The sequence below is a fragment of the Lepidochelys kempii genome, chromosome 8 (genome assembly GCF_965140285.1).
Source record: "Lepidochelys kempii isolate rLepKem1 chromosome 8, rLepKem1.hap1, whole genome shotgun sequence".
Classification (NCBI taxonomy): Eukaryota; Metazoa; Chordata; order Testudines; family Cheloniidae; genus Lepidochelys; species Lepidochelys kempii.
Genome location: NC_136387.1, coordinates 105437030 through 105463999, shown reverse-complemented (window position 1 = coordinate 105463999; position 26970 = coordinate 105437030). Strand labels below are relative to the sequence as shown.

General features: G+C 49.9%; 1 protein-coding gene, 1 long non-coding RNA gene, 6 other non-coding genes and 1 pseudogene across 8 annotated transcripts in view; 6 read left to right on the top strand and 3 right to left on the bottom strand.

Moving 5' to 3' along the window:
* Nucleotides 1–14818, bottom strand: part of LOC144930794 (uncharacterized) — a 28687-nt gene extending 13869 nt beyond the window's left edge. Inside the window, exon 1 of the long non-coding RNA XR_013636208.1 lies at nucleotides 13274–14818. This is a non-coding gene — a long non-coding RNA (uncharacterized LOC144930794). The remainder of the gene's footprint in view (nucleotides 1–13273) is intronic.
* LOC144930828 (U5 spliceosomal RNA) lies at nucleotides 441–556 on the top strand. The gene has a single exon (XR_013636232.1). It is a non-coding gene; the product is annotated as a U5 spliceosomal RNA (small nuclear RNA).
* Nucleotides 1890–2092, top strand: LOC144930826 (U2 spliceosomal RNA; annotated as a pseudogene).
* LOC144930825 (U2 spliceosomal RNA) lies at nucleotides 4397–4586 on the top strand. Its single transcript, XR_013636230.1, has one exon. It is a non-coding gene; the product is annotated as a U2 spliceosomal RNA (small nuclear RNA).
* Nucleotides 9630–9793, bottom strand: LOC140916653 (U1 spliceosomal RNA). The gene has a single exon (XR_012160571.1). It is a non-coding gene; the product is annotated as a U1 spliceosomal RNA (small nuclear RNA).
* Nucleotides 9728–11682, top strand: LOC144930805 (uncharacterized). The gene is made up of 3 exons (XM_078854156.1): nucleotides 9728–9785; nucleotides 9986–11056; nucleotides 11501–11682. The coding sequence occupies exons 1-2, from the start codon at nucleotides 9728–9730 to the stop codon at nucleotides 10882–10884; spliced, it is 957 nt and encodes a 318-aa protein (XP_078710282.1). The 3' UTR covers nucleotides 10885–11056; nucleotides 11501–11682.
* Nucleotides 11106–11221, top strand: LOC140916668 (U5 spliceosomal RNA). Its single transcript, XR_012160585.1, has one exon. It is a non-coding gene; the product is annotated as a U5 spliceosomal RNA (small nuclear RNA).
* Nucleotides 14819–15283: 465 nt separating the features above from the next.
* On the top strand, nucleotides 15284–15447 carry LOC144930824 (U1 spliceosomal RNA). Its single transcript, XR_013636229.1, has one exon. It is a non-coding gene; the product is annotated as a U1 spliceosomal RNA (small nuclear RNA).
* A 3140-nt stretch (nucleotides 15448–18587) lies between these two features.
* LOC140916655 (U1 spliceosomal RNA) lies at nucleotides 18588–18751 on the bottom strand. The gene has a single exon (XR_012160573.2). It is a non-coding gene; the product is annotated as a U1 spliceosomal RNA (small nuclear RNA).
* Between the last annotated feature and the right edge of the window lie 8219 nt (nucleotides 18752–26970).

Here is a 26970-nt window from a genome sequence, read left to right as displayed (position 1 = left end):
CTTTTAAGCTTACAGGAGCACTGCTGGGAAGTTAAGAGGTTTTTTTCTTTGCTAACACTGCTGTTAGATACGCTGTACGATATTTTTTTAGCTCCTGCTTGCTTGCCCAGACAATGTTTGTAAGGTGTTCTTTTATTAAACGTTTTTCTGACGTTTTTCATCAAGTGTTGTCTATTCTTTCCTGCGTCCCTTCATTTTCAGATTAAGGATTCAGGACATTAACCAGTCCCCAGTCGTGGTTCTTTTTCTGCACACTCTCTACCTTGATCTGCAGATTTTGTATGTTAATATTTCATGATAACAAAGAGAGCACTCGTAGTAGTGAGTATGGTTGTTCTAAAGGATGTAACCCAGAGAAGTCGCTTGCAACTACTGCTATTTTCCCACACTGTTTTCTATATTTGTGATTGCCCCGGCAGCACCTCTGCAGAGTATCTTGGATACTCTGGTTTCTCTTCAGCTCTTATAAATCTTTCGCCTTTTACTAAAGATTTCCGTGGAGAGGAACATTTATGAGTTTCTACCCAATTTTTTGAGGCTTCATTTCGGTGAGGCTGTTCCCTATTGTTGTGTAAAAAGCAGAATTGTGGTTGGACTTTGCTACTTGAACGTCTCTTGATGGCTAAAGCTCCTATTGTAAAAAGAAAACCAGTGCTTTAAAAAATACTGTTTACAACATCTTTAGAGCTCGATGTGTTAGTGAGATGTTTTTCCAGCAGGGGCCTAGTGGGTGATCTGCATTCACCTAGCTGTTTGGTTTCATATGTTTTTGGTATGAGTGATTTCCTAAGACAAGGTTTGCATAATGTAGAAAATAAATTTCAGATATACACTATTTTCAAGTTTAATTTTTTTCATGCATGATTTTATTCCCAAACAAAGGAATTAGAATAACTCATCCCCATATTTTCTGTGTTAATATTTAATGGCACAAAAAGGATATTTATATTGGCCTATCTAGGAAACAGGCCAGTCCTTGCCTACAGACAGCCCCCCAACCTGAAGCGAATATTCACCAGCAACCACATACCACACAACAGAACCACTAACCCAGGAACCTATCGTTGCAACAAAGCCCATTGCCAACTGTGCCCACGTATCTATTCAGGGGACACCATCACAGAGCCAAATAACATCAGCCACACTATCAGAGGCTCATTCACCTGCACATCTACCAATGTGATCTAGAAAAAATCAGAATAATTTACAAAAAAAACAAAAGTAACTAAATAGGCTAAATAAGAATCCTTAACTTCTCAGTGTTGTCACCCTCACCATTGGAAAATCATGAGTCAGATGGCCCAAAATCACGAGATTGGCTTAAAAATCATAAGGATGCATCTACCAATGTGATCTATGCCATCATGTGCCAGCAATGCCCCTCTGCCATGTACATTGGTCAAACTGGACAGTCTCTACGTAAAAGAATAAATGGACACAAATCGGATGTCAAGAATTATAACATTCATAAACCAGTCAGAGACCACTTCAATCTCTCTGGTCACGTGATTACAGACATTAAAGTTACTATATTACAACAGAAAACCTTCAAATCCAGACTCCAGCGAGAGACTGCTGAATTGGAATTCATTTGCAAATTGGATACAATTAACTTAGGCTTGAATTGAGACTGGGATTGGCTAAGTCATTATGCAAGGTAACCTATTTCCCCTTGTTTTCCTAACCCACCCCCCCTTCCTCAGACGTTCTTGTTAAACCCTGGATTTGTGCTGGAAATGGCCCACCTTGGTTATCACAAACATTGTAAGGAGAGTGATCACTTTAGAGTCTATAGGGAACTATTACTGTGCTTCGTTTGACAATAAACCTGGCTCGGCTGCCTTCGTACCTTACTAGAGTCTGTGGGTTTTTGTTCACCTGTATTTTAGATCATTTTAACCATCCTAACATGCAGCTTGAATAAAAATTTTAAATCTGTTCTTATCGCTTTAATAACTGATAGGTCCTCTATCTGAGGACTATATATGAAACTGACTTTTGGAATAGGGAGATGGAATAGCAGCTTGCTCCATCCACCGCACACATCACTCTGTTATTGCAGTACTGAACCCACAGGAACAGTGGACCTCCCTACGGGAGAATATCATGGTCAAAGAGCAGCGAAGAAATGCGTCGTTGTCTGTGTTAACATTTGGTTTGTACTAAGAGTATGGTTTTGAGTAATTTGTAACTCTTTGGTTAGTTATTAGTAACATCTTATTATTAGGCCTCTGAGTTGAAAGGCTGCTCTTGCAGATTTTCCTTTGTCATTGTTTGTCGGTCAGTTAAAGAGCTGCTTTCTTAGGCTATTCTGTGTAGGTTCATAAACCACTCTCCTTAGTATTCCTTCCACAAGTGATTGCATGGTTTGGAGCCTTCTTTCCCCCATCTCCCCACCGGAGAAATTTTCCATCCTTTTCCCGCTGGGAAAACACCACTGTTTTAACTTAGGAAACAGTCTCTGTAAATGTTTTGCCCAGACGAAGGGTACTTCATAGGAACAGAAGAGGAGAAAGGCTGTTCATAGCGTTTAAGGCCAGAAGGAACCATCTTATCACCTCAGAGGGACTGAGGGGCACCAATGCCCGAGGATCTGCAATGCCAAGGAATTGATTGGATGCGATTGACTGTATGTTTGAGATAGTTCTCTGGGAAGGAGCAGAAAAGAGCATTGGTAATGATCAGTGATCTCTCTCTCCTGCCATCCTTCTCCACCCTCTGACAAACAGAGGCTAGGGACACCGTTCCTTACCCATCCTGACTAATAGCCATTAATGGACTTAGCCTCCATGAATTTATCCAGTTCTCTTGTAAACCCTGTTATAGTCCTAGCCTTCACAATCTCCTCAGGCAAGGAGTTCCACAGGTTGACTGTGTGAAGAACTTCCTTTAAACCTGCTGCCCATTAATTTCATTTGGTGGTCCCTAGTTCTTATATTATGGGAACAAGTAAATAACTTTTCCTTATTCATTTTCTCCACACCACTCATGATTTTATTGACCTCTATCATATCCCCCCTTAGTCTCCTCTTTTCCAAGCTGAAAAGTCCTAGCCTCTTTAATCTCTCCTCATATGGGACTTGTTCCAACCCCCTAATCATTTTAGTTGCCCTTTCTGAACCTTTTCTAATGCCAGTATATCTTTTGTGAGATGAGGGGATCACATCTGTATGCAGTATTCAAGATGTGGGCGTACAATAGATTTATATAAGGGCAATATGATATTCTCCGTCTTATTCTCTATCCCTTTTGTAATGGGGCTGAGGTACAGTATAGCGCTTGTGTGACGAAGGCGGGCTGTCCTTAATGTTTCCTCTGAATCGTGTGCAGGGGTCTGGACACAGAGGATGGCCGACACCCTGTTTCCTGGCCACTGATGGCCTGGGCCCTTCCCTCCTGGAAGGTGAGAGCTAAAGTGTTGGAGAACAAAGGAATCAGGTGACCTCCTGGCCCGGGAAAGGAACAAAGCCCAGGGGAGAGGGGCTGGAGGGAGTTTTCAGTTTGGGGCTGGCTGGGGACATGGAGTGAAGGGCAGACGTGGTTGTCCGGCTCACTGCCCCCCAAAATGGACCCGGCTGAGGGGTCCGATTCTCTGCACCTACAAGCTCTGTGTTAGACCATGATCCTGTCGTCTAATAAACCTGTTTTACTGTCTGGCTCAGAGTCACATCTGACTGCGAAGTAGGGGTGCAGGACCCTCTGGCTTCCCCAGGACCCCGCCTGAGCGGACTCGCTGTGGGAAGCGCACGGAGGGGCAGAGGATGCTGAATGCTCCGAGGTCAGAACCAGGAAGGTGGAAGTTGTGTGAGCTTTGTGTCCTGCAGACAGGCTGCTCATAGAAAGGAGACGTCCCCAGAGTCCAGCCTGGCTTCATGGGGAGCAGTTCCAGAGCATCGCCCAGGGACTCCATGACAACTTGTATAGGCTTTCTTTGCCCTGTTTTACTGTACGAGTTAACAGGGAGAGATTGCTAGTCACAGGGTCCACGGGGGGGTTTATGCAACTTAGGGGTGTACAGGGAAACCAGCGAGAGGAATGCGGCTGCAAGACTTGTCTGTCTTTGAACAGAATTGTGCGTTGCCGTTGCCATTTAGACTAACGCTTTGGTAAATTTGGGGGGTTGTAATCTGTGAATTCTTCCACTGGAGTCATTTCAAGGAAGTGATCCTCACTTAGAGTGACCTAGTTATGGTGTTGGTTGCGTGTCTGGGAGCTCGTCAGGGTGAGGTAGAAATCGGTGTGGGCAGGGCTGTGCGTGCGTCGCAGAGTATCAGCATTGCTTCTTGGCTCCTTGGAGCGATGGCCAAGTGTCGGCAGTCTCTTGGCCGATCAAAGGCCGTGATCAAGTGTCTTGATGTTTTTGGTCTTTTGGCCTCAAGATGAAAACCGTGTCTGTGTCTCTTGGACTGTGAAGTAAAAATATTATCTAAGTTATATCTGTTCTTAATTTAATATCTGCCCAGTCCTTTATTTGGGGACTGTATATTAAATTGATTTTTGAAACAGGGGGATGGAATAGGAGCGTGCTCTGTCCACCCCATGTATTGACCTGGGAGTGCAGTGCCTCCAGGAACGGTGCATCTCCTTTTGGAGAGAATCTTCTAGTTAGAAAAGCAGAAAAAGTTTAACTGTGACAATGCTTCTTGAAAGCAGGTTTTTTTGAAGTAATTGAAAAATCTGAAATCTCGAGCGCTTTGGTTTCTTTATGACAAAATATTGTTACAGTTTCTTGGGAGTGTTTTGGAGAAATGTTGGTGGTGCCCAGAACCCGCCCCCCCAAACTCCATACCGCCCACCCCGACTAAGGCTCTGGGAGGGAGTTTGGGTGGGGGGAGGAGGTCTGGGGTGAAGAACCTGGGCTGGGGATTAGGGTGCAGGGTGCAGGCTCTGGGACGGAATTTGGGTGCAGGCTGTGGACTGGGGGGGGGGTGTAGGAGGGGGTGAGGGGCTGCAGGCTCTGGGAGGGAGTTTGGGGATAGGAGGGGGTGCAGGGGTGAGGGCTGTGGGGCTGAGGATGAGAGCTTTGGGGTGTGGGAGGGGGATCAGGGCTAGGGCAGAGAATTAGGGTGCAGAGGATGAGGGCTCTGGCTGGGGATGAGGGGTTTGGGGCATTGCAGAGGCTCAGCACTAGGGCGGAAGGGCAGGGTAAGGGCAGCCTGAAAGGATCCTGTGTAGTTTTTTCTGCATAACACTGCCAATCTGCCCTGGAGGAAAATTCCTTCCTGACCCCAAATATGGCCATCAGCTAAACCCTGAGCATGTGCGCAAGACTCACCAGCCAGACACCCAGGAAAGAATTCTCTGCAGTAAGTCAGATCCCACCCCATCTAACATCCCATCACAGACTGTCGGGTGTAACTACCGCTAACAGTCAAAGATCAATTAATTGCCAAAATTATGCTACCCCATCCTACAAAGAAGGATCCCAGCTTCTTAAACAATCCTCTGGCAAGACAAAGAACCTCACGTCCAGGAGCGGCGAGTGATATACTAAATCACTAAATAAAGAATCCTTAACTTCTCAGTGTTGTCACCCTCACCATTGGAAAATCATGAGTCAGATGGCCCAAAATCACGAGATTGGCTTAAAAATCACGAGGATGCTTTAAAAAAAAAAAGAAAGGTAACGTGGGTCCTCTTTATTTCCCTTCCGGTTTCTGAACGAGGGAAGCTAGAAACTTACCTTTCCAGTGCAGCCAGAGCCCCAGAGAACAGGAGCCCGGGTGCCCGGGGCTGGCAGACAGCGGGGCTCCTCATGGTTGTGTCTTCCACATTTCGATGTCACCAACCAAGTATCAAGTGTGAACTCCTCAGGCACTAGGTGAGCCTGCCTTTGTGACAGATGGTCCCTTGCACCAAAAACCAATACAATATTCTGGTCACTCGGACCGGTCACTCAGCCAGGTCAATTGCACCTCAGATCTCACAGTGAAGACAACGTTCGTGGCCAATCCCATACTAAACTAGCTAAATCTTTACTAACTAGGAAAAGAAAGAAGACACTTATTTACCAGGTTAAAGCAGGGAAACATACACACAAAGGAGTTACAGACTGAAGTTTCAAAAAGCAGTAGAAGCTGCTGTAACACGCAAGCCCTGTGTGTCCCTGAGGGCTAACCCTAGCCAGACAGCCGGGATCCCTTGCTGATGCTTAGAAGGCGTGCCCTCTCCCTGAAGTCCAAGCAGCATAGGGACAACAGTTTCTTCTTGACAGGGATTTTTATTCCATTCCCCCAGAGCTCAAACACTGAGGATGGAGTGGAGGTCAAGGATAATCTAGGCATGGCCCAATATCTAAACAAATACTTTGCCTCAGTCTTTAATAAGACTAAAGAGGATCTTAGGGATAATGGTAGCATGACAAATGGGAATGAGGATATGGAGGTAGACATTATCCTATTTGAGGTAGAAGTGAAACTCAAACAGCTTAATGGGACTAAATCGGGGGGCCCAGATGATCTTCATCCAAGAATATTAAAGGAATTGGCACATGAAATTGCAAGCCCATTAGCAAGAATTTTTGATGAATCTGTAAACTCAGGGGTTGTACCGTACGGTTGGAGAATTGCTAACATAGTTCCTATTTTTAAGAAAGGGAAAAAAAGTGATCCGGGTAATTATAGGCCTGTTAGTTTGACATCTGTAGCATGCAAGGTCTTGGAAAAAATTTTGAAGGGGAAGGTAGTTAAGGACACTGAAGTCAATGGTAAATGGGACAAATACAACATGGTTTTACAAAAGGTAGATCGTGCCAAACCAACCTGATCTCCTTCTTTGAGAAAGTAACAGATGTTTTAGACAAAGGAAACGCAGTGGATCTAATTTACCTAGATTTCAGTAAGGCATTTGATACCATGCCACATGAGGAATTATTAGTTAAATTGGATAAGATGGGGATCAATGGGAACACTGAAAGGTGGATAAGGAACTGGTTAAAGAGGAGACTACAACGGGTCCTACTGAAAGGTGAACTGTCAGGCTGGAGGGAGGTTACCAGTGGAGTTCCTCAAGGATCGGTTTTGGGACCAATCTTATTTAATCTTTTTATTACTGACCTCGGCAGAAAAAGCGGGAGTGTGCTAATAAAGTTTGCGGATGATACAAAGCTGGGAAGTATTGCCAATTTAGAGAAGGACAGGGATATCCTACAGGAGGATCTGGATGACCTTGTAAACTGGAGTAATAGTAATAGGATGAAATTTAACAGTGAGAAGTGTAAAGTCATGCATTTAGGGATTAATAACAAGAAATTTAGTTATAAGCTAGGGACGCATCAATTAGAAGTAACGGAGGAGGAAAAGGACCTTGGAGTATTGGTTGATCATAGGATGACTATGAGCCGCCAATGTGATATGGCCATAAAAAAAGCTAATGTGGTCTTGGGATGCATCAGGAGAGTATTTCCAGTAGGGATAAGGAGGTTTGAGTACCGTTATACAAGGCACTGGTGAGACCTCACCTGGAATACTGTGTGCCGTTCTGGTCTCCCATGTTTAAGAAGGATGAATTCAAACTGGAACAGTTACAGAGAAGGCCTATTAGGATGATCCGAGGAATGGAAAACTTGTCTTATGAAAGGAGACTCAAGGAGCATGGCTTGTTTAGCATAACTAAAAGAAGGTTGAGGGGAGATATGATTGCTCTCTATAAATATATCAGAGGGCTAAATACCGGAGAGGGAGAGGAATTATTTAAGCTCAGTACCAATGTGGACACAAGAACAAATGGATATAAACTGGCCACCAGGAAATTTAGACTAGAAATTAGACGAAGGTTTCTAACCATCAGAGGAGTGAAGTTTTGGAATAGCCTTCCAAGGGAAGCTGTTGGGGAAAAAGACCTATCTGGCTTTAAGATTAAACTCAATAAGTTTATGGAGGAGATGGTGTCAAGCTTCCTCCCCCACTCTGAACTCTAGGGTACAGATGTGGGGACCTGCATGAAAAACCTCCTAAGCTTATCTTTACCAGCTTAGGTCAAAACTTCCCCAAGGGACAAAATATTCCACCCTTTGTCCTTGGATTGGCCGCTACCACCACCAAACAGATACTGGTTACTGGGGAAGAGCTGTTTGGAAACGTCTTTCCCCCCAAAATACTTCCCAAAACCTTGCACCCCACTTTCTGGACAAGGTTTGGTAAAAAGCCTCACCAATTTGCCTAGGTGACTACAGACCCAGACCCTTGGATCTTAAGAACAATGAACAATCCTCCCAACACTTGCACCCCCCCTTTCCTGGGAAATGTTGGATAGAAAGCCTCACCAATTTGCACAGGTGACCACAGACCCAAACCCTTGGATCTGAGAACAATGAAAAAGCATTCAGTTTTCTTACAAGAAGACTTTGAATAGAAATAGAAGTAAATAGAAATAAAGAAATCCCCCCTGTAAAATCAGGATGGTAGATACCTTACACGGTAATTAGATTCAAAACATAGAGAACCCCTCTAGGCAAAACCTTAAATTACAAAAAAGATACACAGACAGAAATAGTTATTCTATTCAGCACAGTTCTTTTCTCAGCCATTTAAAGAAATCATAATCTAACACGTACCTAGCTAGATTACTTACTAAAAGTTCTAAGACTCCATTGCTGGTCTATCCCCCGCAAAGACAGAATATAGACAGACACACAGACCCTTTGTTTCTCTCCCTCCTCCCAGCTTTTGAAAATATCTTGTCTCCTCATTGGTCATTTTGGTCAGGTGCCAGCGAGGTTACCTTTAGCTTCTTAACCCTTTACAGGTGAGAGGAGCTTTCCCCTGGCCAGGAGGGATTTCAAAGGGGTTTACCCTTCCCTTTATATTTATGACAGATGGTATGATGGGATAACATGGTTTTGGTAATTAAATATTCATGGTAAATAGGCCCAATGGCCTGTGATGGGATATTAGATGGGGAGGGATCTGAGTTACCCAGGAAAGAATTTTCTGTAGTATCTGGCTGATGAATCTTGCCCATATGCTCAGGGTTTAGCTGATCGCCATATTTGGGGTCAGGAAGGAATTTTCCTCCAGGGCAGCTTGGAAGAGGCCTAGTCTCCTAGCACAGACAGGGTTGCCACCAAGAGAAAGAACAGAGAGCAAAAGCCAAAGCACCCCAGGGCAGGGGGAGAGCCTGCACATTGGAGAAGGGCTCCAGGTGAGAGAGGCGTTTTTGACAGGCCATCCTCCCGTCAGAGGAGGCCCAAGAAGAAGGAACAGGCAAAAAGCTGCAAGCGGGGCAAAAGGCAGAGTCGCCAAGCAGCTCCCCTTCCGGCAAAAGGCGGCACTGGTCCAAGCCCCACAAAGGCAGAGTAGAGAGCAGACCAGATGTAAAAGCCCATGATGAACAGAAAAGCAACAAAGAACCAGCAGCCTGAGCTCCCATCAACAAAGCAATCAAAACAACATAGCGTCCTAAGCTAAAGTCTCAGTTTTCTTCTCGAACTAAACACCACCGTGAATCACAAACACGCCGAAAACGACTCCCAAGCATTGAAAAAAGAAAACAAGCACCTACAGAACTAGGCAAGAACAAAAACATAGAAAAAACTGACAACACGGAAAAAAAGAAATTCAGAATAATTTACAAAAAACAAAAACAACTGAGAACAACCCACTAAATTTTTTCTTCTTTTGACCGAGTGCCAGGGGAGAGCGCGAACGCAGTCCCCCACTACCACAAATTATGCAGTCGAGTTTCCCGCATTTGGGGAAATCGCAGGGGTCAGCACACCCGCAGTGCAATGGATGAGCCTCGCCCTGGGAAAACCACCTTCCTGATCATGGTGTCTCCCCTGCCAGGTAAGTATGACTTGGGCAGCCCCGGCCGCCGCCCGCCCTCGCTCGCCCCTCACTCTCAACCCACGGTGGGGCCCGCCGCGACACGCCCGCCGGCCCCGCCCGCGCCGGCCCCCGCTGCCGCGACCTGCCCCGCGTGTCCCCGCGGCCCCAGCCTTCTCCCCGCCGAGCCCCGCCTGCCGAATTCGGGCCCCGCTCGGCAGCCGGCTCCCCTCCCACAAGGCTCTGCTCGCACACACATCTGCATACGGGCTGCCGCGGCCCCGCCCCTCCCGCTGCCCAGCCCCGGCTCGCCCGCGCTCAGAGCCCCGCCGCCGGCCCCGCCCCCCCCAGGCGCCCGGGCCCAAGGGCCGCCCGGTGCCTCTGCGGGGCCCGCTCCCCCGGCGGCCGCGTCTCGTGCTGCAGCCAGCCCGGCTCGGAAGAGGCGGGGCCGACAGAGCTGCCCCCGGCTTCAGCAGCGCTCCCGTGTCCGGCCTGCCCGAGAGCCGGAGCCGGTCCCGTCCCCGGGATCCCGGAGCGCCGCGAGCAGCTCGTGCCGCGGACCCGCTTCTGCCGGGGGACGAGGGACGCCGCCTCCCGCGTCTCTCCCCCCACCAGGAGTCGGAGCCGCCCCGAGCGGCCCCCGGCCCTGCAGAAGGGCGGGGGCGGCCTCCGCGCCAGACCCGGGAAGGCCCCTCGGTCCCTCCCCGGCCCGCCCAGGGAGGCTGAGCGCGCAGGCGGCGGCGCGGGGGGAAGCTGGTCCCGGGTCTCGGGGGGCTGCAGCTCAGCGAGCCCCCGGGCCCCGGGCAGCGACTCGGCAGCAGAGACGGAGCAAGCGGCGGGCCCCCGGCAGGGCCCACCCCGGCTGGCGAGAGACGCTCCGGGGCGAGCCCGGCTCCTGCGGCCTCGCGAGGCGCCTGCCCTGGCTCCGGGTTCGAGCCTCCGAACCCAGCGGGGCGCCACGTGGCCTCGGGCTTCCCCGCCCGGCTCCGGGGTCCTCCGTGCGCCTGCGCGCCAGCGGGAGTGTCTGGGGAGACCGGCCGTCGGCAGCGCCACCTCCGGCCGGCAGGGGCAGCCCCGAGAAAAGCCTCGTTTGAGCGGCGAGGCGGGCCGGCGAGTCTGATTTGCATACCCACAGTGCATTGCGCTCAGTGAAGCCCCAGTCCCTGGTGAAGGGGATGGTTCTGCTCGCAGCGTGCCCGGTTCCGACGATCAAGCTCGGGATTGAAGCGGGCTCAGTTCACTTTCCTGTAAAGGCGAGCGGTGTAGCGGGCTGTGAGCGTAGTCACCGTGAGGTGAGGAGAGAAGGCTGTTTCCCCGGCAGCGCCTCTGCCGGGATTTGTCATACTCTGGTTTCTCTTCAGATCGTATAAATCTTTCGCCTTTTACTAAAGATTTCCGTGGAGAGGAACATTTATGAGTTTCTACCCAATTTTTTGAGGCTTCATTTCGGTGAAGCTGCCTCTTCTTGTGAAAAGCAGAGCAAGTGTTGCGGAGCGATTGTTGTTTAGAGGAGCGCTTTGTTGAGTGCTGGGGGGTGGTACTGTGTGATTGTTTCGCAGTTGTAAGTTCCCGGCCGCACGTTGAGGAGCTGGGGAGGCCTGTTGGTTTGCTAAGATTGCTGTTAGACCCAGCGTGATAGTTCTGGGGGGTCCTTGCGCGAAACAGACGAGGGTTTTGTTGGCAAGTAGCTGTTGGAACTGCTGCTCTGGCAAGTTCTATGTCTTTTCTCATTGCAGTTGGTGAATGTGCTGACGCTTTTAAGCTTCCGGGAGCACTGCTGGGAAGTTAAGAGGTTTTTTTCTTTGCTAACACTGCTGTTAGATACGCTGTACGATATTTTTTTAGCTCCTGCTTGCTTGCCCAGACAATGTTTGTAAGGTGTTCTTTTATTAAACGTTTTTCTGACGTTTTTCATCAAGTGTTGTCTATTCTTTCCTGCGTCCCTTCATTTTCAGATTAAGGATTCAGGACATTAACCAGTCCCCAATCACGGTTCTTTTTATGCACACTCTCTACCTTGATCTGCAGAGTTTGTATGTTAATATTTCATGATAAAAAAGAGAGCACTCTTGTGTATGGTTGTTCTCTGATGTAAAGCAGAGAATTCACTTGCAACGAGTGGTATTCCCCCCCCCCCCACACACACACGTTTTTTCTGTATTTGTGGTAATTCATTCATCAATTTAGGTTTTTAACTCCGATTTGTAGCTAAGAAGATGTAAAAGGGAAACAGTCCTAGATAAGCTATTACCAGCAGGACAGTGGGCTGGGAGGAGGTATTGTTTCATATTCTCTGTATATATATAAAGTCTGCTGCAGTTTCCACGGTATGCATCCGATGAAGTGAGCTGTAGCTCACGAAAGCTCATGCTCAAATAAATTGGTTAGTCTCTAAGGTGCCACAAGTATTCCAGTCCTATTAAAATAACTGGTGTTTTTACTTTGTAGGTCCTAACGTCCTTTTGATTATTTTGCAGCAGATTTTCGTGCTTGAAGCCGGACATGAGGGCTCCTTATTTTAATGTAAAGTTCCCTGATTCGGTCAGCGCTAACTCGGGTCACCCTGGCTGCAAAGCCAAGTGCTTTAGCCCTGATGGTGGTTTTGGAGCCCGCTTACCGATATCCAGGTTTTTCTTTATATTGTCTAAATATTTTGCTTTTTACTAAACTTTTCTGTGGAAACAATATTTATAAATTTCTCCCCCTTTTTTTCCCCAAGCTTTGTTTTGCTAAACCTGTTCCTTGGTGTGTACAGTAAAAGACAAAAGGTATTAGAGCGGATGTAATACGAGCTAACTCCTTTTGTTATAATTTCTATAATCGAAAGCGGTTGGGCTCTCTGTTAATTTTCTTACGGGGAAGTTAGAATGAACACGTTGATGTGGTTTTTCTTAGGGGGCTCTTTTTGCCTTCAGGCTGTAAGGAGTGTGTTTGAACAGACGAAGCACCCGGGTGCAATACCAGAATGGCCCCCTACGCGACTTTCCTCGGACGTGGGAGGATTGCACGCGGAGGCGTACTGTCAGCGCTCCCCAGCCCCACCCCGGTCTCCGCGGGCGGGTCAACGAGCTGTGCGGTGGCTGCAGGCTGGCGAAGCCCGGGCGCGGGGGGGCTGGGGACAAGCCGGCCGCTCTTTGCTGCCCCTGGGCGGGCTGCCCTAGCCGTAGGGGGCGGGGCGCGATCCCCTGCAGGCTCCGAGCAATGGCCGGTCCGGCCCGACAGCTCGCCGGGGCAGCTCCGCGGCCCTTGCAGTTGCACCGGCCCTTTCCCGCGGGCACCCGGGAGTGGCCAGCGCCCCAAGCCCGCCTGCACCGCCCGAGGCGCAGAGCCCGGCACCCGCAGGCTCCGGGCCCGGGGGCGTCTCCTGTGTGGCCCCGGGTAACCAATGCGCGGGGCCGCGCCCGGAGCAGCTGCGGGGACCCCGGGAGCCGCCGCCCCACCCGGAGCCGCATTCCAGGGGCTGCAGCCGCAGCTCGGAGGCTCGGGCCCCCCTGCGCTCTCGTACCTACCTGTGACGCTACTTTGAATGCCCAGAATGCATTGCGCATCGTCACCTGCTCCCCGCCCCGCGTCCCTGGTCCTTGGGCTGGGTTTGCTCCCAGGGATCCTGGTTCCGACGGTAAAACTCGGGCTTTATGCCGGCCAGTGCAACGGGCCGTACAAGGGGAAGGATTTACGGGCCGTCCGTGTAGCGCCCATGGGCTTTTATTGTGAAAAATAAAAAACAGAGCGTTGGTGATTCATTAATTGAAGTTGTGTTAATGGCTACATTGCTCAGAAATCTCTACTGGTTCTTTACATGTCTCTTATCTCGAGAATTAACAAAAATACCGTTTACAATGTATTTAGAGCTCAGTGTGCTAGTGAGATGTTTTTCCAACAGGGGGCTATTTTGTGTTCCGAATTCATCTTGCTGTTTGGTTTCCTATGTTTTTAGTACTAGTGATTTGCTGAGACTTTGCATACTGTAGAAAATAACTTTCAGATATATATTCAAATCTCATGCTTTTCATGCATGATTACATTTCCAAAGGAAGGAATTAGAATAACTAATCCCCATGCCCTATGCACATAAGTTAACTCAGTCCCCCCCACGTTTTCTGTGTTAATATTTAATGGTACAACAAGGGTATTCATATTGGCCTCTCGGGTTATTCTAGATGACCTTATGCAGCAGAGCTCACTGGCAACTAATTCTTTCACTCCCATGTTCTGCTATAAGAAGGCCAGCGTGGGTCAGACCAAGGGTCCCCCTAGCCCCGTGGAGTGTACAGAACAGAACAATTTGGAGTGATCCACCCTCATCTGCCACTCCTGGTCTCTGTGGAGTCAGAGATTTAGGGCTTGCCTCAAGCAGGGGATTGCATCACCGACCAACTTCACTAATAGCTCTCCAGGGCCCTAGTCTCTATGAACTCATCTCATTCTCCGTGGAAGCCAGTGATACTTTTCGCCCTCGCAACACACCATGGCAGGGAGTTCGGCACCTTCATTTCGTCAGGTGGGTCCCCCGCCCCTTTACTGGATTGGGGGAAAGGGTGAATAACACTTCGCTCTGCGCTGCAGCCACATCATTCATGGTTTTATAGACCTCTCTCAGGGTGGTTCTCAACCTTCTTATTTACCAGGGGCCCTGAAAATAAACACAGGGCCCTGCGGATCCCCAGCCAGAGGTGAAGCAGGGCCGGGGCCACACGGGGTCCCCCCACACCCCGCTAACGTGGCGGGGCGGCGCAGGGGCGAGTCTCCTGGGCTAGCTGCTGCCCGCTCGTGGGGTCAGGGGCTGTGAGGCAGCCCTTCCTGGGGGCAGGGGCGAGCTCTCTGCGGCCGGGAGACGGCCACCTTTTGTTGTGAGCCTCCTGCCCCCGGCAGCAAGCCAGGCAAACGGGCTCGGCGGCCCGGGGAGGTGGGTCGAGCCCAGGTTTCTCTTGGCGGCCGCCCAGTTGGGACCCGGCGCTGCAGCGTATCCCTCCTTCGCCACCTCCAGGCTAAACCGCCCCGCCCTCCGAACCGCTGCAGGCTGGTCGCAGCCCTGGGAAGCTGCTGTTTCTGCTGGGGAGAGAGAGAAGCGACATGCAGCGGCTCTCCTCCCCCGCCAGCACGGGACGCAGCCGCCCGCCCGCCGGGGGGACCGGGCGGCCCTTGGGCCAGGGCGCCTGGTGGGGGAGGGGCCGGGCGCGGGGCTCTGAGCGCTGAAGGGCGGGGACTGGCCGGGGGAGAGCGCGAGGCCCGGGCCGGCAGGGGGAGGGGCCCGATCGGAGGGGCGGGGCCGCGGCAGCCCGTATGCAGATGTCTGTGCGAGCAGAGCCTTGTGGGAGGGGAGCCGGCTGCCGAGCCGGGCCCGAATTCGGCAGCCGGGGCTCGGCGGGGAGAAGGCTGGGGCCGCGGGGACACGCGGGGCAGGTCGCGGCAGCGGGGGCCGGCGCGGGCGGGGCCGGCGGGCGTGTCGCGGCGGGCCCCACCGTGGGTTGAGAGTGAGGGGCGAGCGAGGGCGGGCGGCGGCCGGGGCTGCTCAAGTCATACTTACCTGGCAGGGGAGACACCATGATCAAGAAGGTGGTTTTCCCAGGGCGAGGCTCATCCATTGCACTGCGGGTGTGCTGACCCCTGCGATTTCCCCAAATGCGGGAAACTCGACTGCATAATTTGTGGTAGTGGGGGACTGCGTTCGCGCTCTCCCCTGGCACTCGGTCAAAGACAGAAACAGGAGCGAAAGCTGTGCTGCCGGCTGAGCAGCCTGATGGCTGTTGTTTTTTTTCAAGTTCTCGCTGAGGTTGTGTTCTTCGCTGTTACTGGGGGGTTTTCTGACTTCACCGCTTTGCAGCTTTCTCTAGGAAGGCTTAGCTCCTGTGTCATCGCATCGCCCAAAGAAGTTAGCTGCCTGGCTGCTTTTTTTCCACGGCTTACAAGTGGCTCGCAAAACTCGAAAATTTTCCCTGACAACGCTTTGTGCTTTCTGCTGCTCTGTTAATCCGAAAAGGAGAACTGAGAGGTAAGCTGTGAAGGGAACTCTTCCTCAACTTGCACTCCATTCCTTAAGGGCCTTTCGGGGTGTTCCCATTCCCTCCCTTAGTTCCTGATTGACTGCAGACTATATAGTAAAACTTGAGTTCTGCTTAGGTATACCTTAACCAATCATTTTACTAACATTTAACTAACCAGTGCTGACATATTGTAACATGATTATTTAACCAATTATATCCCACCACCTTAATTAGTTTGCACCCAGCGTAATACGTTGTTTCTCTTTGCTGTATAATCACAGAACCAGACAGAGATTATGCAGACAAACAATAGGGAAATGGGGACTACAATGACAGAACAAACACAGAAATGAGGATTTCACATCCCAGCTATTGATAAGTGAGTTCTTGCCAGACAGGATGCTATCAAACTAAGTTTCCTTTTACATTTTCTAGGCTCTTCCCTTTCTCTGGAGGTGATAGATCAGATCACCTTTCTAACAGTCCCATGTTGCCTTATTTCAATGTGACTGGTTTGGGATGTGAGGATGTGACCATTCTCTTCCCAGTTTATGGCTGCCTCTGCTGCTTAGCCAGAGATCTTAGCGTAAGAACAGGGTCTCAGACTGTCACAGTAAGAGAAGCCTCTTACACCAGCAGACAGTGATTTTGATTCTTTCTGTTATACCTCTATAACTAGCCAAGTGATAAGAATACACCTAAAGTCTTAGAGTACAGGCCTTTACTGACACGCCTGAATAGCTATATTCTACAACTGTGGAACTCTCTTTCCTGGATGGTAACAGGGGTTCTTCCCCTTGGGGAGTGGAGTGGAGTGCTTATTTCCCAGCAGTCTGACTAGACACCAGATTTGGGTGCTAGCAGGGGGACTCCTTATTTTCTGATTTCTTTCAGCAGCAATGAACTTGCCAGGGCACAGCTTACCTCTCAATTCTCGTTTTCCTGTACTGAGCACAAAAGTTGGGAATCAGCTCATGATAGGGAAGGAATACCATATGTGTGCAGTGGTTAGACAGGAAACTGGACTGGTATTGAGTGAAACTGTAAGTAACTTATGTATGATGCCTGTATGTTTGAAATAGCTATGTGGGAAGTGGAGGTTTTAAGTGGGCTTTTAAAGGAAATTGAAAGGCAGCAGAAAGTGGAATCCCAGATTTTTAAACAATCTTCCAATAACACACAAAAAAAGCTCATGTCTAGTTAGTCATTCAAAAGTAGAATAAAGTTACAGCAAGATTTCATCATAACTGAAGTAAAATCCTAAAGATTTCAGAACACAGTTGCTAAAAGGAGACACAAGGGAAGCAAGGAGACACAAAGTCAACCTTGTCACAGAGAAATACAGTTAAACTAGTTCTCTTTTTTTAACCAGCATAGTCTCCCCAAACGGAAGGGCACTGTTCCTGGACAAGGGGCCTGGAGAGGGATTTTCTTGTTGGAGTAGACCACCCACCTCCCCAAAAGGCAGACTGTTGTATCAGTGTGACTTACATTCCCTGTGCAGACCAGGCCTGAGGGTTGGTGCATGCTGAACAGTTAAGTCAAATTTCAGAGTAACAGCCGTGTTAGTCTGTATTCGCAAAAAGAATACACTTTTCTTTTTAGTTAAGTCAAAATAGCTCCATTCGTCACGGGTGTGTAAAAGGAAAACCTGCTCCTGGGCGACATGGTTATGCTGACCTAACCCCCAGGGTGGCTAAGGGCATTCGGGGAGGCAGTGGGCCTAAAGTGATGGAAAGACCACCTCCACCATGGGGCTGTGCTAGCCTACTCTCGGTAGCACAGACAGGGTTGCCACCAAGAAAAAGAACAAACAGCAAAAGCCAAAGCAACCCCAGGGCAGTAGATGAGCCTGCATGTTGGATGAGGGGACCAGGAGAGACAGGCATTTTTGACAGGCCATCCTCCTGTCAGAGGAGAAAGAGCCCACGAAGAAGGAACAGGCAAAAAGCTGCAAGCAGAGCAAGAGGCAGAGCAGTCAGGCAGCTCCCTTAGAACAAAAGGTGGCACTGGGGAATGGGAACAGGCAATGGGGGTGGAGAAATGGGAATCATGTTTTGCTAAGGAGGGGAATGGGAACAGGGACACAGGTAAGGCTCTGTGGTGTCAGAGCTGGGAAGGTGGACACTAAGGAAGGAAACTGGAATCATGGTGGCTGGAAGTTCACCCCAATAAACATTGAATTGTTTGCACCTTTAGACTTTGGGCATTGTTGCTCTCTGTTCATGTGAGAAGGACCAGGTAAGTAAGTGGGTGAAGGAATAAGCCCCCTAACACACAGGTTGACCGTGCGGTGTGCTTATTTCCCAGCAGATTCCGGATGCTCATGTAAATGTAAAGCCTAGTGCTCAGCTTTATTTCTGTTTCTTAGCTCTTTTGGGCAATCTATCTTTGGTCTGAAATGTAGGATCCCTGCATTAGGAGAGATGTCTAATTAATGATACCATAAACCTTGGCAATCAAATGAAACACCCCGAAAGGCCCTTAAGGAATGGAGTGCAAGTTGAGGAAGAGTTCCCTTCACAGCTTACCTCTCAGTTCTCCTTTTCGGATTAACAGAGCAGCAGAAAGCACAAAGCGTTGTCAGGGAAAATTTTCGAGTTTTGCGAGCCACTTGTAAGCCGTGGAAAAAAAGCAGCCAGGCAGCTACTTCCTTGGGCGATGCGATGACACAGGAGCTAAGCCTTCCTAGAGAAAGCTGCAAAGCGGTGAAGTCAGAAAACCCCCCAGTAACAGCGAAGAACACAACCTCAGCGAGAACTTGAAAAAAAACAACAGCCATCAGGCTGCTCAGCCGGCAGCACAGCTTTCGCTCCTGTTTCTGTCTTTGACCGAGTACCAGGGGAGAGCGCGAACGCAGTCCCCCACTACCACAAATTATGCAGTCGAGTTTCCCGCATTTGGGGAAATCGCAGGGGTCAGCACACCCGCAGTGCAATGGATGAGCCTCGCCCTGGGAAAACCACCTTCTTGATCATGGTGTCTCCCCTGCCAGGTAAGTATGACTTGAGCAGCCCCGGCCGCCGCCCGCCCTCGCTCGCCCCTCACTCTCAACCCACGGTGGGGCCCGCCGCGACACGCCCGCCGGCCCCGCCCGCGCCGGCCCCCGCTGCCGCGACCTGCCCCGCGTGTCCCCGCGGCCCCAGCCTTCTCCCCGCCGAGCCCCGGCTGCCGAATTCGGGCCCGGCTCGGCAGCCGGCTCCCCTCCCACAAGGCTCTGCTCGCACAGACATCTGCATACGGGCTGCCGCGGCCCCGCCCCTCCGATCGGGCCCCTCCCCCTGCCGGCCCGGGCCTCGCGCTCTCCCCCGGCCAGTCCCCGCCCTTCAGCGCTCAGAGCCCCGCGCCCGGCCCCTCCCCCACCAGGCGCCCTGGCGGCTGCGTCCCGTGCTGGCGGGGGAGGAGAGCCGCTGCATGTCGCTTCTCTCTCTCCCCAGCAGAAACAGCAGCTTCCCAGGGCTGCGACCAGCCTGCAGCGGTTCGGAGGGCGGGGCGGTTTAGCCTGGAGGTGGCGAAGGAGGGATACGCTGCAGCGCCGGGTCCCAACTGGGCGGCCGCCAAGAGAAACCTGGGCTCGACCCACCTCCCCGGGCCGCCGAGCCCGTTTGCCTGGCTTGCTGCCGGGGGCAGGAGGCTCACAACAAAAGGTGGCCGTCTCCCGGCCGCAGAGAGCTCGCCCCTGCCCCCAGGAAGGGCTGCCTCGCAGCCCCTGACCCCACGAGCGGGCAGCAGCTAGCCCAGGAGACTCGCCCCTGCGCCGCCCCGCCACGTTAGCGGGGTGTGGGGGGACCCCGTGTGGCCCCGGCCCTGCTTCACCTCTGGCTGGGGATCCGCAGGGCCCTGTGTTTATTTTCAGGGCCCCTGGTAAATAAGAAGGTTGAGAACCACCCTGAGAGAGGTCTATAAAACCATGAATGATGTGGCTGCAGCGCAGAGCGAAGTGTTATTCACCCTTTCCCCCAATCCAGTAAAGGGGCGGGGGACCCACCTGAGGAAATGAAGGTGCCGAACTCCCTGCCATGGTGTGTTGCGAGGGCGAAAAGTATCACTGGCTTCCACGGAGAATGAGATGAGTTCATAGAGACTAGGGCCCTGGAGAGCTATTAGTGAAGTTGGTCGGTGATGCAATCCCCTGCTTGAGGCAAGCCCTAAATCTCTGACTCCACAGAGACCAGGAGTGGCAGATGAGGGTGGATCACTCCAAATTGTTCTGTTCTGTACACTCCACGGGGCTAGGGGGACCCTTGGTCTGACCCACGCTGGCCTTCTTATAGCAGAACATGGGAGTGAAAGAATTAGTTGCCAGTGAGCTCTGCTGCATAAGGTCATCTAGAATAACCCGAGAGGCCAATATGAATACCCTTGTTGTACCATTAAATATTAACACAGAAAACGTGGGGGGGACTGAGTTAACTTATGTGCATAGGGCATGGGGATTAGTTATTCTAATTCCTTCCTTTGGAAATGTAATCATGCATGAAAAGCATGAGATTTGAATATATATCTGAAAGTTATTTTCTACAGTATGCAAAGTCTCAGCAAATCACTAGTACTAAAAACATAGGAAACCAAACAGCAAGATGAATTCGGAACACAAAATAGCCCCCTGTTGGAAAAACATCTCACTAGCACACTGAGCTCTAAATACATTGTAAACGGTATTTTTGTTAATTCTCGAGATAAGAGACATGTAAAGAACCAGTAGAGATTTCTGAGCAATGTAGCCATTAACACAACTTCAATTAATGAATCACCAACGCTCTGTTTTTTATTTTTCACAATAAAAGCCCATGGGCGCTACACGGACGGCCCGTAAATCCTTCCCCTTGTACGGCCCGTTGCACTGGCCGGCATAAAGCCCGAGTTTTACCGTCGGAACCAGGATCCCTGGGAGCAAACCCAGCCCAAGGACCAGGGACGCGGGGCGGGGAGCAGGTGACGATGCGCAATGCATTCTGGGCATTCAAAGTAGCGTCACAGGTAGGTACGAGAGCGCAGGGGGGCCCGAGCCTCCGAGCTGCGGCTGCAGCCCCTGGAATGCGGCTCCGGGTGGGGCGGCGGCTCCCGGGGTCCCCGCAGCTGCTCCGGGCGCGGCCCCGCGCATTGGTTACCCGGGGCCACACAGGAGACGCCCCCGGGCCCGGAGCCTGCGGGTGCCGGGCTCTGCGCCTCGGGCGGTGCAGGCGGGCTTGGGGCGCTGGCCACTCCCGGGTGCCCGCGGGAAAGGGCCGGTGCAACTGCAAGGGCCGCGGAGCTGCCCCGGCGAGCTGTCGGGCCGGACCGGCCATTGCTCGGAGCCTGCAGGGGATCGCGCCCCGCCCCCTACGGCTAGGGCAGCCCGCCCAGGGGCAGCAAAGAGCGGCCGGCTTGTCCCCAGCCCCCCCGCGCCCGGGCTTCGCCAGCCTGCAGCCACCGCACAGCTCGTTGACCCGCCCGCGGAGACCGGGGTGGGGCTGGGGAGCGCTGACAGTACGCCTCCGCGTGCAATCCTCCCACGTCCGAGGAAAGTCGCGTAGGGGGCCATTCTGGTATTGCACCCGGGTGCTTCGTCTGTTCAAACACACTCCTTACAGCCTGAAGGCAAAAAGAGCCCCCTAAGAAAAACCACATCAACGTGTTCATTCTAACTTCCCCGTAAGAAAATTAACAGAGAGCCCAACCGCTTTCGATTATAGAAATTATAACAAAAGGATTTAGCTCGTATTACATCCGCTCTAATACCTTTTGTCTTTTACTGTACACACCAAGGAACAGGTTTAGCAAAACAAAGCTTGGGGAAAAAAAGGGGGAGAAATTTATAAATATTGTTTCCACAGAAAAGTTTAGTAAAAAGCAAAATATTTAGACAATATAAAGAAAAACCTGGATATCGGTAAGCGGGCTCCAAAACCACCATCAGGGGTAAAGCACTTGGCTTTGCAGCCAGGGTGACCCGAGTTAGCGCTGACCGAATCAGGGAACTTTACATCAAAATAAGGAGCCCTCATGTCCGGCTTCAAGCACGAAAATCTGCTGCAAAATAATCAAAAGGACGTTAGGACCTACAAAGTAAAAACACCAGTTATTTTAATAGGACTGGAATACTTGTGGCACCTTAGAGACTAACCAATTTATTTGAGCATGAGCTTTCGTGAGCTACAGCTCACTTCATCGGATGCATACCGTGGAAACTGCAGCAGACTTTATATATATACAGAGAATATGAAACAATACCTCCTCCCAGCCCACTGTCCTGCTGGTAATAGCTTATCTAGGACTGTTTCCCTTTTACATCTTCTTAGCTACAAATCGGAGTTAAAAACCTAAATTGATGAATGAATTACCACAAATACAGAAAAAACGTGTGTGTGTGTGGGGGGGGGAATACCACTCGTTGCAAATGAATTCTCTGCTTTACATCAGAGAACAACCATACACAAGAGTGCTCTCTTTTTTATCATGAAATATTAACATACAAACTCTGCAGATCAAGGTAGAGAGTGTGCATAAAAAGAACCGTGATTGGGGACTGGTTAATGTCCTGAATCCTTAATCTGAAAATGAAGGGACGCAGGAAAGAATAGACAACACTTGATGAAAAACGTCAGAAAAACGTTTAATAAAAGAACACCTTACAAACATTGTCTGGGCAAGCAAGCAGGAGCTAAAAAAATATCGTACAGCGTATCTAACAGCAGTCTTCAGAGGAACAGCCGTGTTAGTCTGTATTCGCAAAAAGAAAAGGAGTACTTGTGGCACCTTAGAGACTAACCAATTTATTTGAGCATGAGCTTTCGTGAGCTACAGCTCACTTCATCAGATGTTTACCGTGGAAACTGCAGCAGACTTTATATACACACAGAAATCATGAAACAATACCTCCTCCCACCCCACTGTCCTGCTGGTAATAGCTTATCTAAAGTGATCCATTTCCAGCACAAATCCAGGTTTTCTCACCCTCCACCCCCCCACACAAATTCACTCTCCTGCTGGTGCTAACCCATCCAAAGTGACAACTCTTTACATAATCAAGTCGGGCTATTTCCTGCATAGATCAAGGTTTTCTCACATCCCCCCACCCCCATACACACACAAACTCACTCTCCTGCTGGTAATAGCTCATCTAAACTGACCATTCTCCAGGTTTAAATCCAAGTTAAACCAGAACATCTGGGGGGGGGGGTAGGAAAAAACAAGAGGAAACAGGCTACCTTGCATAATGACTTAGCCACTCCCAGTCTCTATTTAAGCCTAAATTAATAGTATCCAATTTGCAAATGAATTCCAATTCAGCAGTTTCTCGCTGGAGTCTGGATTTGAAGTTTTTTTGTTTTAAGATAGCGACCTTCATGTCTGTGATTGCGTGACCAGAGAGATTGAAGTGTTCTCCGACTGGTTTATGAATGTTATAATTCTTGACATCTGATTTGTGTCCATTTATTCTTTTACGTAGAGACTGTCCAGTTTGACCAATGTACATGGCAGAGGGGCATTGCTGGCACATGATGGCATAGATCACATTGGTGGATGTGCAGGTGAACGAGCCTCTGATAGTGTGGCTGATGTTATTAGGCCCTGTGATGGTGTCCCCTGAATAGATATGTGGGCACAATTGGCAACGGGCTTTGTTGCAAGGATAAGTTCCTGGGTTAGTGGTTCTGTTGTGTGGTATGTGGTTGTTGGTGAGTATTTGCTTCAGGTTGCGGGGCTGTCTGTAGGCAAGGACTGGCCTGTCTCCCAAGACTTGTGAGAGTGTTGGGTCATCCTTTAGGATAGGTTGTAGATCCTTAATAATGCGTTGGAGGGGTTTTAGTTGGGGGCTGAAGGTGACGGCTAGTGGCGTTCTGTTATTTTCTTTGTTAGGCCTGTCCTGTAGTAGGTAACTTCTGGGAACTCTTCTGGCTCTATCAATCTGTTTCTTTACTTCTGCAGGTGGGTATTGTAGTTGTAAGAAAGCTTGACAGAGATCTTGTAGGTGTTTGTCTCTGTCTGAGGGGTTGGAGCAAATGCGGTTGTATCGCAGAGCTTGGCTGTAGACGATGGATCGTGTGGTGTGGTCAGGGTGAAAGCTGGAGGCATGCAGGTAGGAATAGCGGTCAGTAGGTTTACGGTATAGGGTGGTGTTTATGTGGCCATTGTTTATTAGCACTGTAGTGTCCAGGAAGTGGATCTCTTGTGTGGACTGGACCAGGCTGAGGTTGGTGGTGGGATGGAAATTGTTGAAATCATGGTGGAATTCCTCAAGGGCTTCTTTTCCATGGGTCCAGATGATGAAGATGTCATCAATATAGCGCAAGTAGAGTAGGGGCTTTAGGGGACGAGAGCTGAGGAAGCGTTGTTCTAAATCAGCCATAAAAATGTTGGCATACTGTGGGGCCATGCGGGTACCCATAGCAGTGCCGCTGATCTGAAGGTATACATTGTCCCCAAATGTGAAATAGTTATGGGTAAGGACAAAGTCACAAAGTTCAGCCACCAGGTTAGCCGTGACATTATCGGGGATAGTGTTCTTGACGGCTTGTAGTCCATCTTTGTGTGGAATGTTGGTGTAGAGGGCTTCTACATCCATAGTAGCCAGGATGGTGTTATCAGGAAGATCACCGATGGATTGAAGTTTCCTCAGGAAGTCAGTGGTGTCTCGAAGGTAGCTGGGAGTGCTGGTAGCGTAGGGCCTGAGGAGGGAGTCTACATAGCCAGACAATCCTGCTGTCAGGGTGCCAATGCCTGAGATGATGGGGCGCCCAGGATTTCCAGGTTTATGGATCTTGGGTAGTAGATAGAATATCCCAGGTCGGGGTTCCAGGGGTGTGTCTGTGCGGATTTGATCTTGTGCTTTTTCAGGAAGTTTCTTGTTCATGTTGTCATCATGAATAGGTCGGAATATGAACAAGAGGCTGCTCGGCAGCTCTCCAACACGAGTTTCTACAAGCCATTACCCTATGATCCCACTGAGAGTTACCAAAAGCAACTACAGCATTTGCTCAAGAAACTTCCTGAAAAAGCACAAGATCAAATCCGCACAGACACACCCCTGGAACCCCGACCTGGGATATTCTATCTACTACCCAAGATCCATAAACCTGGAAATCCTGGGCGCCCCATCATCTCAGGCATTGGCACCCTGACAGCAGGATTGTCTGGCTATGTAGACTCCCTCCTCAGGCCCTACGCTACCAGCACTCCCAGCTACCTTCGAGACACCACTGACTTCCTGAGGAAACTTCAATCCATCGGTGATCTTCCTGATAACACCATCCTGGCTACTATGGATGTAGAAGCCCTCTACACCAACATTCCACACAAAGATGGACTACAAGCCGTCAAGAACACTATCCCCGATAATGTCACGGCTAACCTGGTGGCTGAACTTTGTGACTTTGTCCTTACCCATAACTATTTCACATTTGGGGACAATGTATACCTTCAGATCAGCGGCACTGCTATGGGTACCCGCATGGCCCCACAGTATGCCAACATTTTTATGGCTGATTTAGAACAACGCTTCCTCAGCTCTCGTCCCCTAAAGCCCCTACTCTACTTGCGCTATATTGATGACATCTTCATCATCTGGACCCATGGAAAAGAAGCCCTTGAGGAATTCCACCATGATTTCAACAATTTCCATCCCACCACCAACCTCAGCCTGGTCCAGTCCACACAAGAGATCCACTTCCTGGACACTACAGTGCTAATAAACAATGGCCACATAAACACCACCCTATACCGTAAACCTACTGACCGCTATTCCTACCTGCATGCCTCCAGCTTTCACCCTGACCACACCACACGATCCATCGTCTACAGCCAAGCTCTGCGATACAACCGCATTTGCTCCAACCCCTCAGACAGAGACAAACACCTACAAGATCTCTGTCAAGCTTTCTTACAACTACAATACCCACCTGCAGAAGTAAAGAAACAGATTGATAGAGCCAGAAGAGTTCCCAGAAGTTACCTACTACAGGACAGGCCTAACAAAGAAAATAACAGAACGCCACTAGCCGTCACCTTCAGCCCCCAACTAAAACCCCTCCAACGCATTATTAAGGATCTACAACCTATCCTAAAGGATGACCCAACACTCTCACAAGTCTTGGGAGACAGGCCAGTCCTTGCCTACAGACAGCCCCGCAACCTGAAGCAAATACTCACCAACAACCACATACCACACAACAGAACCACTAACCCAGGAACTTATCCTTGCAACAAAGCCCGTTGCCAATTGTGCCCACATATCTATTCAGGGGACACCATCACAGGGCCTAATAACATCAGCCACACTATCAGAGGCTCGTTCACCTGCACATCCACCAATGTGATCTATGCCATCATGTGCCAGCAATGCCCCTCTGCCATGTACATTGGTCAAACTGGACAGTCTCTACGTAAAAGAATAAATGGACACAAATCAGATGTCAAGAATTATAACATTCATAAACCAGTCGGAGAACACTTCAATCTCTCTGGTCACGCAATCACAGACATGAAGGTCGCTATCTTAAAACAAAAAAACTTCAAATCCAGACTCCAGCGAGAAACTGCTGAATTGGAATTCATTTGCAAATTGGATACTATTAATTTAGGCTTAAATAGAGACTGGGAGTGGCTAAGTCATTATGCAAGGTAGCCTGTTTCCTCTTGTTTTTTCCTACCCCCCCCCCCAGATGTTCTGGTTTAACTTGGATTTAAACCTGGAGAATGGTCAGTTTAGATGAGCTATTACCAGCAGGAGAGTGAGTTTGTGTGTGTATGGGGGTGGGGGGGATGTGAGAAAACCTTGATCTATGCAGGAAATAGCCCGACTTGATTATGTAAAGAGTTGTCACTTTGGATGGGCTAGCACCAGCAGGAGAGTGAATTTGTGTGGGGGGGTGGAGGGTGAGAAAACCTGGATTTGTGCTGGAAATGGCCCACCTGTTGATCACTTTAGATAAGCTATTACCAGCAGGACAGTGGGGTGGGAGGAGGTATTGTTTCATGATTTCTGTGTGTATATAAAGTCTGCTGCAGTTTCCACGGTAAACATCTGATGAAGTGAGCTGTAGCTCACGAAAGCTCATGCTCAAATAAATTGGTTAGTCTCTAAGGTGCCACAAGTACTCCTTTTCTTCTAACAGCAGTGTTAGCAAAGAAAAAAACCTCTTAACTTCCCAGCAGTGCTCCCGGAAGCTTAAAAGCGTCAGCACATTCACCAACTGCAATGAGAAAAGACATAGAACTTGCCAGAGCAGCAGTTCCAACAG

What these genes read in the sequence shown, in the direction of transcription:
- LOC144930805 (XM_078854156.1), top strand. Translation starts at nt 9,728, where the DNA reads ATGGATGAGCCTCGCCCTGGGAAAACCACCTTCCTGATCATGGTGTCT. An exon ending in CATGGTGTCTCCCCTGCCAG is followed by an intron (nt 9,786 to 9,985) that starts GTAAGTATGACT and finishes CCCGCTCGGCAG; the next exon opens with CCGGCTCCCCTCCCACAAGG.